The sequence below is a fragment of the Schistocerca nitens genome, chromosome 6 (assembly GCF_023898315.1).
Source record: "Schistocerca nitens isolate TAMUIC-IGC-003100 chromosome 6, iqSchNite1.1, whole genome shotgun sequence".
NCBI classification, from domain to species: Eukaryota; Metazoa; Arthropoda; class Insecta; order Orthoptera; family Acrididae; genus Schistocerca; species Schistocerca nitens.
Genome location: NC_064619.1, coordinates 421731716 through 421749981, shown reverse-complemented (window position 1 = coordinate 421749981; position 18266 = coordinate 421731716). Strand labels below are relative to the sequence as shown.

At 41.1% G+C, this 18266-nt stretch overlaps 1 protein-coding gene across 1 annotated transcript in view; it reads right to left on the bottom strand.

Moving 5' to 3' along the window:
• Positions 1–18266, bottom strand: part of LOC126262284 (rho guanine nucleotide exchange factor 18) — a 628397-nt gene that overhangs the window by 211636 nt on the left and 398495 nt on the right. Inside the window, exon 13 of the mRNA XM_049958802.1 lies at positions 11095–11210. Coding sequence (XP_049814759.1) covers positions 11095–11210 — 116 coding nt within the window. The remainder of the gene's footprint in view (positions 1–11094; positions 11211–18266) is intronic.

Below are 18266 nucleotides of genomic sequence, written 5' to 3'. Positions count from 1 at the left end.
GGATTAGGATCATTTTTCTTCGTGGCAAAGTGATATTTCCAGCAGAGAGTACGAGTGCAGGACAGTAAATCTTTGACGAGGGCTGTTTGGTTGAATCTGGGAGTGGGGCTGAAGGTGAGGCCTTTGGATAGGACAGAGGTTTCGGATTGGGAGAGAGGTTTGGAGGAAAGGTTAACTACTGAATTAGGGTGTTGTGGTTCCAGATTGTGTTGATTGGAATTTTGAGGTTTTGGAGGGAGTGGAGCTGGAAGTGGGAGATTGAGTAGATGGGAGAGACTGGATTTGTGTGCAATGAGAGGAGGTTGAGGTTTGCTGGAAAGGTTGTGAAGGGTGAGGGAGTTGCCTTTCTGGAGGTGGGAAATCATGAGATTGGATAGTTTTTTCAGGTGGAGGGTGGCATGCTGTTCTAATTTGCGGTTGGCCTGTCCAGCTTCTCACGTCCGGCCACATCAAACCCACCAACAAGCAACAGTACCTCCATTATGACAGCTGCCACCAATTCCACATCAAAAACGGTCCCTTCCCTACAGCCTAGGTCTTCGTGGCAAACGAATCTGCTCCAGTCCTGAATCCCTGAACCATTACACCAACAACCTGAAAACAGCTTTCGCATCCCTCAACTACCCCCCCGACCCGGTACAGAAGAAAATAACCAGAGCCACTTCCTCATCCCGTCAAACCGAGAACCTCCCACAGAAGAACCACAAAAGTGCCCCACTTGTGACAGGATACTTTCCGGGACTGGATCAGACTCTGAATGTGGCTCTCCAGCAGGGATACGACTTCCTCAAATCCTGCCCTGAAATGAGATCCATCCTTCATGAAATCCTCCCCACTCCACCAAGAGTGTCTTTCCGCCATCCACCTAACCTTCGTAACCTCTTAGTTCATCCCTATGAAATCCCCAAACCACCTTCCCTACCCCCTGGCTCCTACCCTTGTAACTTCCCCCGGTGTAAAACCTGTCCCATGCACCCTCCCACCACCACCTACTCCAGTCCTGTAACCCGGAAGGTGTACACGATCAAAGGCAGAGCCACGTGTGAAAGCACCCACGTCATTTACCAACTGACCTGCCTACACTGTGAAGCTTTCTATGTGGGAATGACCAGCAAAAAACTGTTCATTCGCATGAATGGACACAGGCAGACAGTGTTTGTTGGTAATGAGGATCACCCTGTGGCTAAACGTGCCTTGGTGCACGGCCAGCACATCTTGGCACAGTGTTATACCGTCCGGGTTATCTGGATACTTCCCACTAACACCAACCTGTCAGAACTCCGGAGATGGGAACTTGCCCTTCAGTATATCCTCTCCTCTCGTTATTCGCCAGGCCTCAACCTCCACTAATTTCAAGTTGCCGCCGCTCATACCTCACCTGTCTTTCAACATCTTTGCCTCTGTACTTCCTCCTCGACTGACATGTCTGCCCGAACTCTTTGCCTTTACAAATGTCTGCTTGTGTCTGTGTATGTGCGGATGGATATGTGTGTGCGTGCACGCGCGAGTGTATACTCGTCCTTTTTTCCCCCTAAGGTAAGTCTTTCCGCTCCCGGGATTTGAATGACTCCTTACCCTCTCCCTTAAAACCCACATCCTTTCGTCTTTCCCTCTCCTTCCCTCTTTCCTGATGAGGCAACATTTTGTTGCGAAAGCTTGAATTCTGTGTGTATGTTTGTGTTTGTTTGTGTGTCTGTCGACCTGCCAGTATATATATATACACTCCTGGAAATGGAAAAAAGAACACATTGACACCGGTGTGTCAGACCCACCATACTTGCTCCGGACACTGCGAGAGGGCTGTACAAGCAATGATCACACGCACGGCACAGCGGACACACCAGGAACCGCGGTGTTGGCCGTCGAATGGCGCTAGCTGCGCAGCATTTGTGCACCGCCACCGTCAGTGTCAGCCAGTTTGCCGTGGCATGCGGAGCTCCATCGCAGTCTTTAACACTGGTAGCATGCCGCGACAGCGTGGACGTGAACCGTATGTGCAGTTGACGGACTTTGAGCGAGGGCGTATAGTGGGCATGCGGGAGGCCGGGTGGACATACCGCCGAATTGCTCAACACGTGGGGCGGGAGGTCTCCACAGTACATCGATGTTGTCGCCAGTGGTCGGCGGAAGGTGCACGTGCCCGTCGACCTGGGACCGGACCGCAGCGACGCACGGATGCACGCCAAGACCGTAGGATCCTACGCAGTGCCGTAGGGGACCGCACCGCCACTTCCCAGCAAATTAGGGACACTGTTGCTCCTGGGGTATCGGCGAGGACCATTCGCAACCGTCTCCATGAAGCTGGGCTACGGTCCCGCACACCGTTAGGCCGTCTTCCACTCACGCCCCAACATCGTGCAGCCCGCCTCCAGTGGTGTCGCGACAGGCGTGAATGGAGGGACGAATGGAGACGTGTCGTCTTCAGCGATGAGAGCCGCTTCTGCCTTGGTGCCAATGATGGTCGTATGCGTGTGTGGCGCCGTGCAGGTGAGCGCCACAATCAGGACTGCATACGACCGAGGCACACAGGGCCAACACCAGGCATCATGGTGTGGGGAGCGATCTCCTACACTGGCCGTACACCACTGGTGATCGTCGAGGGGACACTGAATAGTGCACAGTACATCCAAACCGTCATCGAACCCATCGTTCTACCATTCCTAGACCGGCAAGGGAACTTGCTGTTCCAACAGGACAATGCACGTCCGCATGTATCCCGTGCCACCCAACGTGCTCTAGAAGGTGTAAGTCAACTACCCTGGCCAGCAAGATCTCCGGATCTGTCCCCCATTGAGCATGTTTGGGACTGGATGAAGCGTCGTCTCACGCGGTCTGCACGTCCAGCACGAACGCTGGTCCAACTGAGGCGCCAGGTGGAAATGGCATGGCAAGCCGTTCCACAGGACTACATCCAGCATCTCTACGATCGTCTCCATGGGAGAATAGCAGCCTGCATTGCTGCGAAAGGTGGATATACACTGTACTAGTGCCGACATTGTGCATGCTCTGTTGCCTGTGTCTATGTGCCTGTGGTTCTGTCAGTGTGATCATGTGATGTATCTGACCCCAGGAATGTGTCAATAAAGTTTCCCCTTCCTGGGACAATGAATTCACGGTGTTCTTATTTCAATTTCCAGGAGTATATATATATATATATATATATATATATATATATAAAACACAGATGATGTGACTTACCGAACGAAAGTGCTGGCAGGTCGACAAACAAACACAAACATACACACGAAATTCAAGCTTTCACAACAATATATATATATATATATATATATATATATATATATATATATAATAGAGGGAAACATTCCACGTAGGAAAAATATATCTACAAACAAAGATGATGTGACTTACCAACTTACCAAATGAAAGTATATATATATATATATATATATATATATATATATATATATATATATATATATATATATATAATCTCTTAAGTGTGTGTGTGTCTATATATAATACCTTGAATGCCATAAAAAAACAGAAGTCTACAGTTTAACAATGTGAATCACAGTTGCATTAAACAATTAATATTCACATTACTGACATCCTGCACAATGTCAGATTAATGAACATGCCTTCTTTACAAATAAAAGCTTTACCAAATCACTGAAATCAACTTTAGAAATAAAACACATGCTGCTACAATATTACATCAAGAACAATATAAAGTCACCAAATGCAAACATTTGACAATGCAACTGCAACTACACCACAGAAATAATGTGTTACTTTCTCACACAAAGGCGCAACCTCATGATCTAAATAGTAAATGGGAGAGGAGAGGGACAAAGGGAGGGGGGGTTAAGGAACTGTGAAAAGATACCAAAGGTGACATCTTTTCCTTCACTATATCTAAGCTTTATTTTTTCTATCCCCAAAAAGTGAAAATTTAGTTCCAAAAGAAAACTAAGTTATCTTTTTCAATTGCTTTCACAATTTGTGCATACAAACACACAATTCATGCTTAATTCATACAAAAAGGCAAAGCAGGGAGGAAAACAATAAAATAAGCGTTCAATACTTCCTGAATGGCAGTCGTATAACACAAATCTTAAATGAAAACTTTACACATGCTTCTATGGTGTGCCTTATTACGTATACTTAGACTGTGAGTGAAAAAAAAAAACTCCTTAGTGCACAATGAGAAAATGCTCACACACAAACTGTGTATGAAAATAATAATTTTAAATTAACTAAAGGTCCTATAGAGTAACAGGCACATATCCACAAATAGACAAATTATTCAATTCTGCAAAATTAACATGTGTTCTGCTGTAAAATTTTTAAAAATAAATTTATCATGAAGAGTTTTAAGAACACTACCAATTTAAAAAATTACTGATTATATTTGCAATTTATTTGGACAGACTGGTATTTACATAAGTATTCTGTACATCCCTTCTCAAATAAATTAAAGAGAATGAGAAACTGGTAACATTTAAGATGGAAGAGAATGAGATTAAACCCTAAGGAGGTCATGAAATAAAACCAAGAACCAAAATGTTTAATGTAAACATTATCTTCAATATGTGAGGTACACAAATTTAAAACAAAAAAGTGTTGAAATATTCCAAAAGTAGTAGGTAAACTTAATTCCTGGTATACATAACCATAAAACTATGATCTTGAGTATCCCAGAATAGCAAATCTCCATTTCTCAGTTAGAGCTACACTATTTAGTTTTAGCTATCCAGGAGCAAAAGTGCACGTATCCATACAATTAAAAGAATTGTCATTAAGATTCCTGCTTTCTTTTATAAATAAAACCTTGATACAGAAGTTCTTCAGCTACAATACTGTCGATCTCTGTTTTATCTTGTGTACTTTTACCAACAGATACTTCATTCTAGAATCTCTGCATGCACAGTACTTTAATACATATGATTTTTATACAAGTAACTGATTTATTGTTCTCTTCACTACTATTTAAAAAAAATACTTAATGAGAAGCCCACCACTCTCACTACAAACATAAACTGAGATGACAAAAGTCATGAGATACCATCTAATATTGAATCGGAGCTCCTTTTGCCCAGCATAGTGCAGCAACTGCACGTGGCACAGACTCAACAAGTCATTGGAAGTCACCTACAGAAATGTTTAGCCTTGCTTCCTCTATAACAGTCCACAACTGCGAAAATTTTGTCAGTGCAGTATTTTGTGCATGAACTAACCTCTTCATTATGTTCCATAAATGTTTTAATGGGTGGCCGAATCATTAACTCTCATTGTTCAGAGGGTTCTTCAAACAACTCATGAATAATTGTGATCCAGTGACATGGAGAATTATCGTCTAAAGAAATTCCATTGTTGTTTGGTAATATGAACTAAATGAACAGCTGCAAATTGTCTCCAAGTAGCTTCAGATGGACCAGAGGAACCAGTCCATTCATGTAGGGACCATGGCTTTGTAGGGTCTGTGCCACATTCAAACCCTACTATCAGCTCTCATCAACTGAAATTAGGATTCATACGCCAGTCATGGTTGCTAGTCATCTAGGCTCTACCTGACATGGTCATGAACCCACGAGAGCCACTGCAGGCGATGTAGTGTTGTTAGCAAAGACACTCGCTTCGGTCGTCTCCTGCCATATCCTAATAATGCCAAATTTCACTGTACTGTCCTAAAGGATATGTCTGTCATACATCCCACACTGATTTCTGCAGTTGCTTCATGAAGTGTTGCTTTTCTGTTAGCACTGACAACTCTACGCAGATACCGCTTTTCTCAGTCATTAAGTGAAGGCCACTGGCCACTGCATTGTCCATAGTGAGAGGTAATGCCTCTATTGATATTCTTGGCATACTCTTGACACTTTGTACCTAGGAATATTGAATTCCCTAACAATTTCTGAAATCGAACGTCTCATTCATGTAACTCGAACTACCATTCAGTGTTCAAAGTCTGTTAATTCCCATTATGCGGCCATAATCACATCAGAAACCTTTCCACATTAATCACCTCAGTACAGATTACAGCAATGCACTGCACTTTTACACTTTGTGTTTGCGGTATACCATAATCTCTATATGTGCATATAACTATCCCACGGCTTTTGTCACCTCAGCGTAAATTGCAACTTATCTTCTCAGGGAACAATTTTTTCCCAATTAACAATTAGTAAAATTCCTACATTTTATTTCCATTGCATAAAACCAAATGACTGTTATAAATAATAGCAATAACAATAAGATGAAAATTAATTGACTAAAATTTTATTTCCTATTTTATATCATGCTCCCATGTTATATATTTTGTGTTTTTCTATAGATGTTAAAGTGACAGTTGCAAAATGGATTTCTTTGAAACCAGTGATACTGCTTTGGTGGCAAAGAAGTGCTAGGTAAGATACAAGCCATCTTATTTCCGAAAAATGTAACTGCCTGGTGCGCAAATTATGAAAAAGTGAACAGTGACAGTGTTAGTATCATTTATACACCTAAAAGAACTGAACATATAAAGAAAAGGATACAATTTTATTTTATTTACAGTGATGCATGGAGAAAGTCATCAATAAGACAAAATAAGCAATTATGCAACTAATTCTAAGAAAATAAAATATACAAGCTGAGATTATGGTATGCTGATAATTTTTACTTTTGGACCATCTATTTACAACTGAATGAAACACAATTTTTGACAGTTGGCAACACCAATCAAAACATAACATCAAAACAAGAGTTCAGTTCCTACTGTTGTGAAGTCTGAAAATTAAAATTTCAAATGCCATTTATAAGAAGAACAGTGCCGAAAATGGAACTAGACCACAACAGGCAGAACATTGGTGAAACCTGTAACTAGAGCTTTAAATTATTATTCCATCACAGAAAAGCAAATTGCTAGAACAGTTTATATCTACTAAATAGTACACATGTAAAAACAAAGATGATGTAACTCACCAAATGAAAGCGTTGGCATGTTGATAGACACACAAACAAACACAAACACACACACAAAATTCAAGCTTTCACAACCGTTCACCAGGAAAGAGGGAAGGAGTGGGAAAGACGAAAGGATGTGGGTTTTAAGGGAGAGGGTAAGGAGTCATTCCAATCCCGGGAGCGGAAAGACTTACCTTAGGGGGGAAAAAAAGACAGGTATACACTCGCGCACACATATCCATCCCTTTCAGGGACTATCCCGCAGTTTGTCCCATTTAGGAAAATCACACACACACACACAAATATCCATCCGCACATATATGTGCGGATGGGTGTGTGGTGTGTGTGTGTGTGTGTGTGTGTGTGTGTGTGTGTGTGTGTGTGTGTGTGTGTGTGTGAGTGCGCGCGCGCGCGCGCGTGTATACCTGTCCTTTTTTCCCCCCTAAGGTAAGTCTTTCCGCTCCCGTGATTGGAATGACTCCTTACCCTCTCCCTTAAAACCCACATCCTTTTGTCTTTCCCTCTCCTTCCCTCTTTCCTGATGAAGCAACCGTTGGTTGTGAAAGCTTGAATTTTGTGTGTGTGTTTGTGTGTCTATCAACATGCCAACACTTTCGTTTGGTAAGTTACATCGTCTTTGTTTTTAGATATATTTTTCCCACGTGGAATGTTTCCCTCTATTATATTCAAATAGTATACATGTACATATTGCAGCCACTGAAGATACCTTGCAAAGAATAATGCTGAAACAAGCATGGAATAAAAATTGTGTTTCATTTAGTTGTCATTAGATGCTCAAAAATTAAAAATTATCAACATACCATTATATTATACACAACTGAGTCCAACAGGACTACAAAATTTGAAGATGTTACAAGCTGAGGTGAGTGAGACTTACAAAATATTCCCCAGCTTATGCTCCATTAAATTCTGAGAATTTTTTAAGCATTTTTTAATGCAGTAATTTCATTGGGTTCCATACATTTGCTCATTCCATTTAATTTTTGTCATCACAATTAGTTATTATTTTAGGAAGTAAAAAACTGTATTGCATCTACTTATGAATTGTATGGTCTCTGCTCCTTTATACTTATTTATGACAGAAATGAGCTCAGTATTTGTTTAAATATGTAGGAAGAAAGATACAAAACAACATCCAGATCAATTTCTGTTAATCCAGTGCACTAATCAGAATCACTAAGAAAAATGAGGAAAATAACTGAGTTACCTGAAAGTGATTCAAATGTGGCACATAGAGACACACAATATCACAGATATATTACTAGCTATCTACATCTAACTTATATTTTACAACTGTGGCAGCATTGTCACTGTTTCAGAAACAAATGATGCATGGTAGAATGACTTAATATATGTCTGTGTGATGTATGCATGATGAAGCAATATGCTGGTTAAATATTATAAGAATGTACAGTCTTCAATAATAGAACATCCAGGATGGAATGTAATTCTGCAAGCCTCCCCTGCCTTCCGTCTAACCTCCCGACTGCATTGAGCTGCTCGAACCTCTCTTCACCTCACCCTGTATACTCCCGCAAGTAGCACTTTCTCATCCTCCACCCCTACCCTGCTATCTCTCCCCCTCCCTGCCCCAGGATCCTCCTTACCCGTACCATCCAGTTGTGTCTCCCATCATGTGCTGCTGCTCACAGTGTTGTTTCAGCAGCCAGAGACTATGGTCAAGCGCTTGTATGCGCAGGAAGGTGCGTGTGCGTGTGCGTGTGCGTGTGCGTGTGTGTGTGTGTGTTCTATCACCAACAAAGGCCTTGTTGGCTGATAGCTCTTCTGACAGTCTTTTTGCTGTGCCTATCTGCAACTCATCATCTCCGGTAAATTGATGTATGGTCTTTGAATTTTAGCAGTAAATCACACAACTTAGCACAACATTGCTCTTACAGTGTTTGCCACTGAAGTTAAAATGAGCATCTCTGCAATGTTTTCATACTTATTAATTGAAACTGCAACAAACTGTGCTGCTCTCCTTGGGATCTTCTTTATCTGATATGCTAACTTTACCAGCTAAAGATCCCAGTTTAAGTAAAAATACTGAAGTACTGCTACAACATGAGTTTAACAAGGAACCTTCTTCCTGGATGGACTAAACTTCCTCAAAATTTTTCCAATAAAGTTCAGTCCAGCATTTTCTTTTTCTAAATTTAGTTTTATGTTATTCCATTTTAAATTCCTTCATTTGCATATTCCCAGATATTTAATGAATGCAAGTGTTTTCAGTGATTGTTAAGCAAACATGTAATAAAACAATAATGGCCCTTTTGGCCTATTTATGCGCAGTGTGTTGCATTGGTACATATTGATCCCATACAAAGCATTGCAATCTTCCGCATGTCTTCCCACAGTTAATTAAAGCTTCCAAGCAATGAGACTTCTCTATACAACTGTTAAGAGTCTCACAAAGCTTCAACTGTTATCCACAAGTCATTTAATAGATACAGAGTGATTTTGCTAAATGACGAGAGACTGCAGGCAGGGCAAGGAGCAAAAAATGTCATTTAGACACATGGCTGAAATTCATGGTGTCTACACTAGAGGGTATTTATTAATTCCTTCACGCAGTACAGTACAACGCAGTGCACAATACACTTTGACGAGACCACTGTTAGATGTGGTATTCCAAGCGGTCTCCATGGGCTTCTAAACCTGAATGAACACGATGCTGCAGTGCCATCCTCCAATCAAACTGTGTCACAGGCAGCACGAGTGCACTGTTCCATTGTCAGCAGGTATGTGATGGCCTCTGCATTCATGACATTTTTACAGGTGCCCCCAAAGATAGAAATATAAAGGGTAGAGGTCCAGTGGCCGGGTGAGTGATACGAATAGACTATCTTATTCAATCCTTTGGCTGGGGAACATGTCGAGATGCATCCACACAGAAATGGAGAAGTGAGCTGGAGCACTAATGTGTAGTAGCCACATTATCCTTCGTACCACCAAAGGCACGTCTTTCAGCAGGGAAGCTAGGGTCACCCCACAGGAAGTGCAGATATGCCTCATCTGTGAGTGATTGTGGAAAAATGACTACTCTCAAGAGGCAGTCACCAATAACTGCCACCCACGCATTGGCTGAACCAGTGCTGATGATTCACTGCTACCACACCCCAGAGAAACTCTGTAGCCCACAGACGGGCATTATAAAGGTTGATGATATGGCCCCCAGGAAATCTGTGAATAGGATGGAAGATGGAAATCCCAGCATTGTGTGGCCTGTGCAACGAACCAGGGACAAAACCACCAAAGTAGAGGCATTTCCATAGATAATAAGGGCTGCACGTGTTACAAGTGACATGGATAGTGACAGTTGTCACACAAAACATTCCACATGGTTGTCTGGCTAATCCAAAGCTGGCCGGCCATGTGCCTGGTGCTGATATTGGTGGCACTGTCGAAGATCTTTCATCTCCACCTTCAAGCAGGTGTACCACATCTCCAGCCACATGTCCATTTGTCATTTTTGCTCCTTATCCTTTCAGGGACTATCCCGCAGTTTGTCCCATTTAGGAAAATCAACCTGTATTACGAACAGTAATAGTCCTTAAGATATCCCCAAAAGGGGGGGGGGGTGTGTGTGAAAGTGAGTGAGTGTTCCTACATTATTGAGCTAGTATAATTACCTACATTCACACACCACACCCCAAAGTACACCCACCCATGGCTACCCTCACTGTGGCTGGTGTGTTTAATGTCTGTGAGGGAGTGTACTTAATCTTGAAAAAGAGAAGCAAGTAGAAAAATAGTAATGTCTCTGTAACACTAAGTGTTTCTTTGTACCACACAGCCATAATCTATAAATGTATAGTTATCTTTGCTCTTTTTGTTTTATTGTTAATATCATGGATTTTTCATCACTGCATTTCATCTGATTCTGTATGTCATTTCCAACAGTCATCAATGCAACTTTTTTTAAGTGCTACTCTATTCTGGTATGGTCCTTGGAAACTATATTTGTTTGTCACTTTCTTTCAGTGTGCTCCATGATATTCTAATTACAAAGCCATTCTCTAGTAAAATAATCTAAATATGCAATGGTGGTCTAATCTTCTTCAACAGATCATTGTATTAACACCTAATGCATAAAACAACTACAAGCTATTAACTGGCTCATACATATTACAGGTACAGTGATCAAGGAAGAAATCCACCACTTACCTACTACTGGAAGAACTGTGATGATTTTGGCTCTGCGTGGAACTTGAGCCCCTCTTATTTCCTGACAGCTTTGATGTTGACATAACTGCAGGAAATGCTGTGCCCTTTCCTGAATTCTGAAATATAAAATAATATTCTTGTAATTTAGTTAACTGCTTCAATAACAACTTTAAAACATCAACAAAAAACCAAGTTAAAAAATGAAGCTCATTTAGCTTCATTGGGAGATCACATAACATCAATCACCATCCTGAACTAATGCACATTCATTTAATCATGTGCAAAACATGTTTGGATTTTGAGCTGCTTGTAAGTGTGAGAATTAAACAAACGATACATAAACCAGAGTTACTTCAGTTTAGTAGAAATATCTTGGACAGACATATGAAAATTTACAAATGAATACAATACATCATAACATAATAACGCAAAATACAACTCATAGTGACTTCGATATTACCTGAATTACAAAGAATGAGGCGATGTGAAACAAGAAATTTAAACCAAGCAGAAAGACAGTACTTGCAAAGAGACAATCTTGTCATAGATGTGCAGGCTTTGTCTAGTAGCATCAGGTAAAAAAAGTGAGAAAGAAAAAACTAAATGGAAAAAGTGGGCAATGACCATCCACCTCCTAGCGTCAGGAATTTTTCTATTGATACAATGAAGCCGGATGTTTCAGCTGCTGAGAATTCTTCCAGGTTGTATGGTGGTGGTCCATGGAACTCTTGTATCCCTGAGATTTTGTCGAAAGCTATGTTGGACAGCTCCGAAGATGGTCCAACGTAGTTTTTGATGAAACGTCATGGATAGAAGAGTACTATGGACCACAGCCACACAACTCGGAAGAATTCTCGGCAATTTTTCTATTCCCTCTGATAATAAGAGCGCAATGGAAAGGGTAAATATAGAATTTATTATTTTCAATTATTGTTACTGATTCTTCAGTGTAATGCTATAGGTGAAACACTCTTATTTTCCTCTTCATCATGAAGGGAGAAATATTCATCTCCTAAAATTGCAGCATTAGTGATAAGCAAATGCTGTAACAGGTGCAAGACACTCATCTCCCTAAGTGAGAGCTGCCAAATTTTGTAGCTTCTTAAGGAAACCACAAAGGTTTGGAAACAGTAGTACACTACATGTAACACTATAAAAAAAGCTTAGTAATATGCAGTGGTTCCATAAAAATATACTATTTTTGTATTACATCAATGATACGACATGCCAGGTTCAGTTAGATACCATCCTTTATGCAAATGACTCAATAGCAATAGTCTGCTGTAAAACTGATGAAGGCTTAATCCATTGCACTGAGCAGACAGTTGGGGAAGTGGAAGCAAGGGTCAAAAATAATAATTTGAAATTAAGCTTTGCAAAACCAGAAACTGTTCATTACACCACAAAACAATCAGTACAATGTATAAGTGAAAAATGCTATATGGACAAAAAATTGGACACTGCAAAATGTCAAATTCCTTCGTGTGTTAGTAAATAAAAATATGTTATGGAGTTACCATGTAGACTGAACAGACTTGTGTGTGTCAATAATGTGTTACATACTATCACAGACTTAGATCTAAAAAAACTGTATAGTGTACATATTTTGTTTCAGCAGTGAAGAATAGAAAACAGAGATCTTAGGAAACTCAGCTCACTCTCTTCCTCCATGAGATCCACAGGGCTGTAGACATCAGCACTCAATTTGGTGTCATGTGCCTAACTTCAGGATGGCACCTGGCACAGTCCTGTATTGCCATTTAGTGAAAAAAATATGAGCTTAGCATGTGTTGGTACAGATTTGCGATTGGAGTCAGGACTTTCCTGCAGAGAGAACTCATTATGTCACTCTTAATGGAACAAAACTGAAAGATCAACAGATGTAATGGTGATTTCGGGAGTAGCCCAAGGAAGTGTGATAGGATCACAATATCTAAGAGTGGCCATCCAGAGCAGCCTTAAGAGGAATGATCACATAAAACAAATGGTAGGTATTAAGTAAATGCTAGAGTGAAATTCATAGGCAGAATTTTAGGAAAGGTAACTCACGCATGTATGAAGTGACTTACAAAACACTTGTTAGCCAATTCTTGAGTATTGCTCAAGACACAGGGACCCTTACCTGGTACAACTAGTAGAAGTGACATACGTCTTACGAAATGACCCCAACAAGAAAATTCGAGAAATTAGAGATAATATAGGGGTGTACCAACAGTCATTCTTCCCACGTGCCATTGTTGAATGGAACACAGAAGAGGGTTCAGAAAGTGGTACCAGAAGTAGCATCTGTCATACACCATTAGGCGGCTTGCGGAGTATTGATGAAGATGCAGATACGGATATTGCAAATAATTAATATATTTTAACTGAAACTTTAACTAAATTCTAGTCTATATTGTGAGTAGGAGCATTACACCCCATCTTTAAAGTTCTTAGCCTTAATTTTATTTCTCTCCCTCTTAATCTTTCTTCTCATTCTGAGGCTCTGCAATTACCAATGTACCATCTTTCATTTCCTACTCACCTTGACACCTACTGCTTCATCTTTCTTTCTCTTCATCCTCGGCACATTTGAGTTCCTCTCATCCTAGGGTCTGAGTGACCTGACCTGTGGTTACAACTTTCTCTAACATATCCCTCTATCATGCTCTTTAAGTTAGAATAGTTCTTATACATGCCTATTGGCAGTATAAAATATTTCGTCCCCTTAAGTAAGTACACACCCGTAATTATGTTCAATTTATTGTGTTTTTAAGTGAATTATCTCTTTGGGTCAATGAAGTTAAAATGATCTAGTGAATATAAAAGTTAAAATGATCTAGTGAATATAAAAGTTAAAATGCTCATATTACACACAACAATTACTCGTAAAATCTAGACTGCTGTATTACCTGAAGATAATGTTCACAAAAAATGCAACTATGCCAGACAGAGTAACTCAACATACAAGGTCTGTTAAAAAAGTGCCAGAACATTCGTAATTTTGCACCAGTGCCTAATGTGTAATTGCCAAAAATTTCACTGTTGTATGTCTGTTAGCTATTGTTTAGCACTGGACTGAATAGAGATATTTGTCACACAGTTTGCGAATTTCAAAATGGCAGAGTTAGAGGAACAACACTTCTGCATTAAATTTTGTGTGAAACTTAAGAAAACCTTTACACAGACACATCAAATAATGCAGAAAGCCTACAGTGATCAGTGCTTAAACCATATTCGGTGTTACGAATGGTTCACATGGTTTGAAAATGGCCAGACGGTAGTTAAAGATGACCCTCATTTGACATTTACCAACGACACTCATATGAGGAACATCAACAAAATTGTGTGTGGGAATTGAAGACTATCAGAGAGATTGCTGAAGAATGTTGGATCATGTTATGAAATCCTGACAAGAATCTTTGAATGAATTGTGTTATTGCAAAGCTTGTCCCACAGTTCACGAGTCAAGACCAGAAAGCCCTTCACTTCACAATCTGTGAAGAGCTTTTGTATCACACAAATGAAAATGAGATGTTCCTTTAAGAATCTTAACTGGTGATGAGGCATGGGTAGATGGTTGTGATGTTGAGACCAAGGTTCAATCTTCACAGTGGGTAGGGGAAGATTGTCCAGGACAAAAAAAGCTCATCATGTCAGGCCAAATGTCAAGTTTTCTTTGACTCTGGAGGACTAGTTCATCATGAATTAATACCACAGGTACAAACTGTTAATTGATGGTGCTACCAGAATGCGTTGCGATGACTGCGAGAAAATGTGAGAACTAAATGACCTGAAATGTGGAGAGACAATTCATGCCTCTTGCATCACGATAATGCACCCATACAATCATCCTTGTTGGTGGTTGGGGCCGAGGGGGTGGGCCAGAGGGGGGCCGAGGGCGGGCAGAGGGGGCCCCGAAGGCGGGCAGAGGGGGCCCCGAGGGCGGTCAGAGGGGGCCCCGAGGGCGGGCACAGGGGGCCCCGAGGGCGGGCAGAGGGGGCCCCGAGGACGGGCAGAGGGGGCCCCGAGGACGGGCAGAGGGGGCCCCGAGGGCGGGCAGAGGGGGCCCCGAGGGCGGGCAGAGGGGGCCCCGAGGGCGGGCAGAGGGGGAGCCTGCATGCTCTCGGAATTTCAACAGTACAGCCCTCTGTTATGTACTATCCTGCACCGACTAAATGATCCAGGGACTAAATGTACCCCTTTTTGTTGGATTTTCTTTAGCTCTTCTATTAACGACACTTGGTAAGTGTCCTAGACTGAAGAGCAATTTATTTATTTATTCCTATCGCTCACATGCAGTTTAAAATTACAGGTATACAGGATTAGTAATACTATATATAACAGGAATATGAAAATACAAAACCACACATAAAACTAACTAAATGTAAATATATAGGTTCCTAATCCATGTAAGAGCCGTATCATCAGCTTTTTTTGAGGTCGCTCCAGTTTCCCTGGTAGGAACGCAAAGGGCATTCATCTCTAACGTGCTCAATTGTCTGGTTCGGAGCCCAATAGTCACAAATCAGAGACTCTGTAGCACCTCATTTGTAAAGAGAGTTTGCACATCGGCCATGCCCAGTGCGAGCTCTGTTCAATTTGACCTACAGTTTTCTATAGAGTTCTGTGCCATCAGTATCACAGTTATAATTTTGGAACCACTCACGCTCTTCAGGATTTTCACTAAGTTGACAGCTCTGATCCCACAGGTCTCTCACTCCAGTATTACTGGCATCTAGCTATTCTGCTTGTCGTAATGGTGAGTTTCTTGAATCGAGTTTACTTTGTTGTAAACTTGGTATGTCTTCCAGTATGAGTAATTACATGTTCTCCTGTAGCTTGTGGTATTCCTCAAGCAAGACCTCACTTCTGCAGATTGCGGGTGGATAGATGTTGTTTGGCAAAGGAAGCCAATAAATTGGTGTTGGTCAGATTACCATAGTAATTAACCGCATAGTGTCGTTCAACTGGACATTGATCAAGTTGGTGTGGCAGCTATTTACTCATACTTGGACACAATACTCGGCTGCCGAGAAGACGAGCACAATGGATGATGTTCACAAGGTATCTGTTGAAGCTCCTCGTGTCACTCCACACAATTTTTGAATAATATTGTTATGACTTTTTATCTTGGCAACATTATTTTCTAGATGTTTTCTATATGAAAAGGTGTGGTCAATGGTGAGACCAAGGTGCTTAGGGGATTCGTTACAACAAAGAGTGTTTCCATTAAGTTTCACTCTGAGATCCACATCAGCTTGCTTCTTTGTCAGATGGACTGTACATACTTCAGTTTTACTTGTACTGGGTTTAAGTTGCCACTTTCTAAAATAGGCGCTCATAACAGCTAGATCTTCTGTGAGAATTGCCTCTGCTCGTCCCAGATCCTTGGTTCTACAAGCACGAGCTATATCATCTGCGTAGCAGAATTTTGTTGACCTGGTATTGGGGAGATCAGGGATATATAGACTGAATAATAGAGGGGCCAAGACAGAGCCCCTTGGTAGACCATTACTTAATTTCCTCTCACTGCTCACATTTTCTCCAAGTAAGCATGTAAATATGTATTGTTTATCATGGTGTTTTTAGTAATTTGTACATCATCCCTACTCTCCAGACTGTGTCATATGCAGCGGTTAGGTCTATAAACGTGACAGGTGTCTTCACATTTTCTTGGAAACCAGCCTCTATGAAAGTTGTTAGGGCCAGTACCTGGTTGCAGCAGCTTCTCTGGGGTCTGAAACCCGCTTGCTCAGCTGGAATATGTTCCAGAATGAAGCTGCTAATTCTTTTGTAGATGAGCCTCTCCAAGTGTTTATAAGCACAGCTCAAAAGAGAAACTGGTCTGAAACTCTGAGGATGTCAGTTGGTTTACCTGGTTTCAAAATTGCCACTATTTTTGTTCTCTTTAGCTCGTTGGGCAGTGAGACACTATTTAGGATGTTGGAGATAAAGCGGACCATCCTTTTTTTCCCACCTTTACCCATGTTTATCAAAAATTGTGGTTGAGTATTATCCAGACTAGGAGCTTTACCATGTTTAGTTTGTTTCAAGGCCTCTCCAATTCAGTCAGTGTAAATGGTAAAGAGAAATTGGATTTGTTTGGGCACTGAGCTTTTAGAGACTTGAGTTCTTGTTTTATTTTTGAAGTGTGTTGTTTGTCATGGGATGATCTAGATGTTATAACTATATGGTTAGAAATTTGGTAACCTGAAATACCAGGTTTCTACTAGAGTTTATTGGAGGCTCTGCCAAGCTTACGCCTTTCTACTTGAATATCTGAAGTTTACATTTTCTACCATCTCACACCATCGAACTGTTCTAGCAGCATCAAGAATTTGGAGGAGGTCGTCTGCAATATTGCTGTCACCAGTTCCGCTATACTGTTCATGAAGTTGTTCACAATGTTCATTCTGGCGTGCTATATATTCCTTTCTGTATCCAAAGGGATAAACTTCTTAGCATCAGTAAGAACAGCCCCCAATGAATCAAGAGTAGTTTTTAGGTTCTGGGACAGAGCATTCCTTATCGAGGATTACAGGCCTGTGCTGGCTCTGTGGGAAATTACACAAGACTTCTCTGGATACAGGCACTGGGTGTCCTCTGTAGTCCCGGGACACAAAGCAGAGCTCCAGGTTGTCATCTCTTCACCAAGTGGATGATTCGAAAATTACCAAATCCTTGGCATCATAAGCCAGGTATATATTTTCATTTTCATCCTAGTCACTGAGTGCAATATCACACTCATTGTCACATGCATAGTTCCAGTGACCGTGGTGACAATTAAATTCCCAGTGTAAATCGACGGGTGGGCAGTAATTGGCAGAACATCCAGTGGCCACGGCACTTTTGGTGGCTTGGAAATATTATTGATAATGGTCTCCTCCAATTGTGTAGAGACGTAATGGATCTCGTTTTCTGTATTTGTCGAAATGAGATGAGCAAGCTCAATATTGCTCTTTACATTGGTGGCAACGCCGTACACACCGTGATATGTAGCACCCATAAGATCGTAGCCATGGAGCCTACTTCTTTTACACAGGTCTTCCGTAGTTCGTGCAGGTGTTTCCTGAATTAGAACTATGTCAATATCATTATCTACAAGGAGTTTAGATAGGTACTCGCTTTTAGCTCAGCCAATGCCTTCTATGTTTAAATGACGTAGTCAGATTGAAGGGCCAATCCTTTTA